The sequence below is a fragment of the Nannospalax galili genome, unplaced genomic scaffold (genome assembly GCF_000622305.1).
Source record: "Nannospalax galili isolate Female #2095 unplaced genomic scaffold, S.galili_v1.0 scaffold1212, whole genome shotgun sequence".
NCBI classification, from domain to species: domain Eukaryota; kingdom Metazoa; phylum Chordata; class Mammalia; order Rodentia; family Spalacidae; genus Nannospalax; species Nannospalax galili.
Window position 1 is genome coordinate 52,127 of NW_008331994.1, and position 738 is coordinate 52,864.

General features: G+C 38.6%; 1 protein-coding gene across 3 annotated transcripts in view; it reads left to right on the top strand.

Moving 5' to 3' along the window:
- The window catches only part of Arnt (aryl hydrocarbon receptor nuclear translocator), a 68,160-nt gene that overhangs the window by 38,543 nt on the left and 28,879 nt on the right, over nucleotides 1–738 (top strand). For all 3 annotated transcript variants that reach the window (XM_008827075.3, XM_029560609.1, XM_029560608.1), the window contains one exon: nucleotides 276–489. In XM_008827075.3, the coding sequence (XP_008825297.2) occupies nucleotides 276–489 (214 nt within the window). The remainder of the gene's footprint in view (nucleotides 1–275; nucleotides 490–738) is intronic.

The window sequence follows — 738 nt, forward strand, 5'->3', positions numbered from 1 at the left end:
AGCCTGGTCTACATAGTTCCAGGCCAGCTGGGGCTACAGGGAGACCTTGTCTCAAAAAGACCACCCCCCCAAAAAAGTGCGCCACCATGCCCAGCTGTAAAAAACATTCTTAACGTAAAAATCTTTCTTGTCAATGAAGGTAATTATATTTAGGATGAGAATTCAAATATAAGCCAGTAATTGCTAATAGAACGGTATATATGTACCCAAAAATCTTGCTTCTTTCTGTTTCTAGACAGAGTTCAGTATTAATTTTCCTTTCTTTTCTTGGCTAGGAACTGAAACATTTGATCTTGGAGGCAGCAGATGGTTTTCTTTTTATTGTCTCATGTGAGACTGGCCGGGTGGTGTATGTCTCTGATTCAGTGACTCCTGTTTTGAACCAACCACAGTCTGAATGGTTTGGAAGTACGCTCTATGATCAAGTGCATCCAGATGATGTGGATAAACTTCGTGAGCAGCTTTCCACTTCAGAAAATGCTCTTACAGGTGAGAGTTTGGTGGACAGCAAATGAGTAGAATATTCCTTTATTATACTGAGGCATTAAAGGTATTTAAGTCCTTCCATTGGTTTGCTGAATCTGGCAAAGCTTTAAGAATTCTCTTCTTTAATGAACAAAATTGATTAAAAAATATTTTATTTATTATTTTTATTTTATGCATATGGGTGTATTGTCTGCATGTATTTGAGTGCAGCTCTGTCATGCAATGCCCAGACATGTAAGCAGAGGGAGTCGG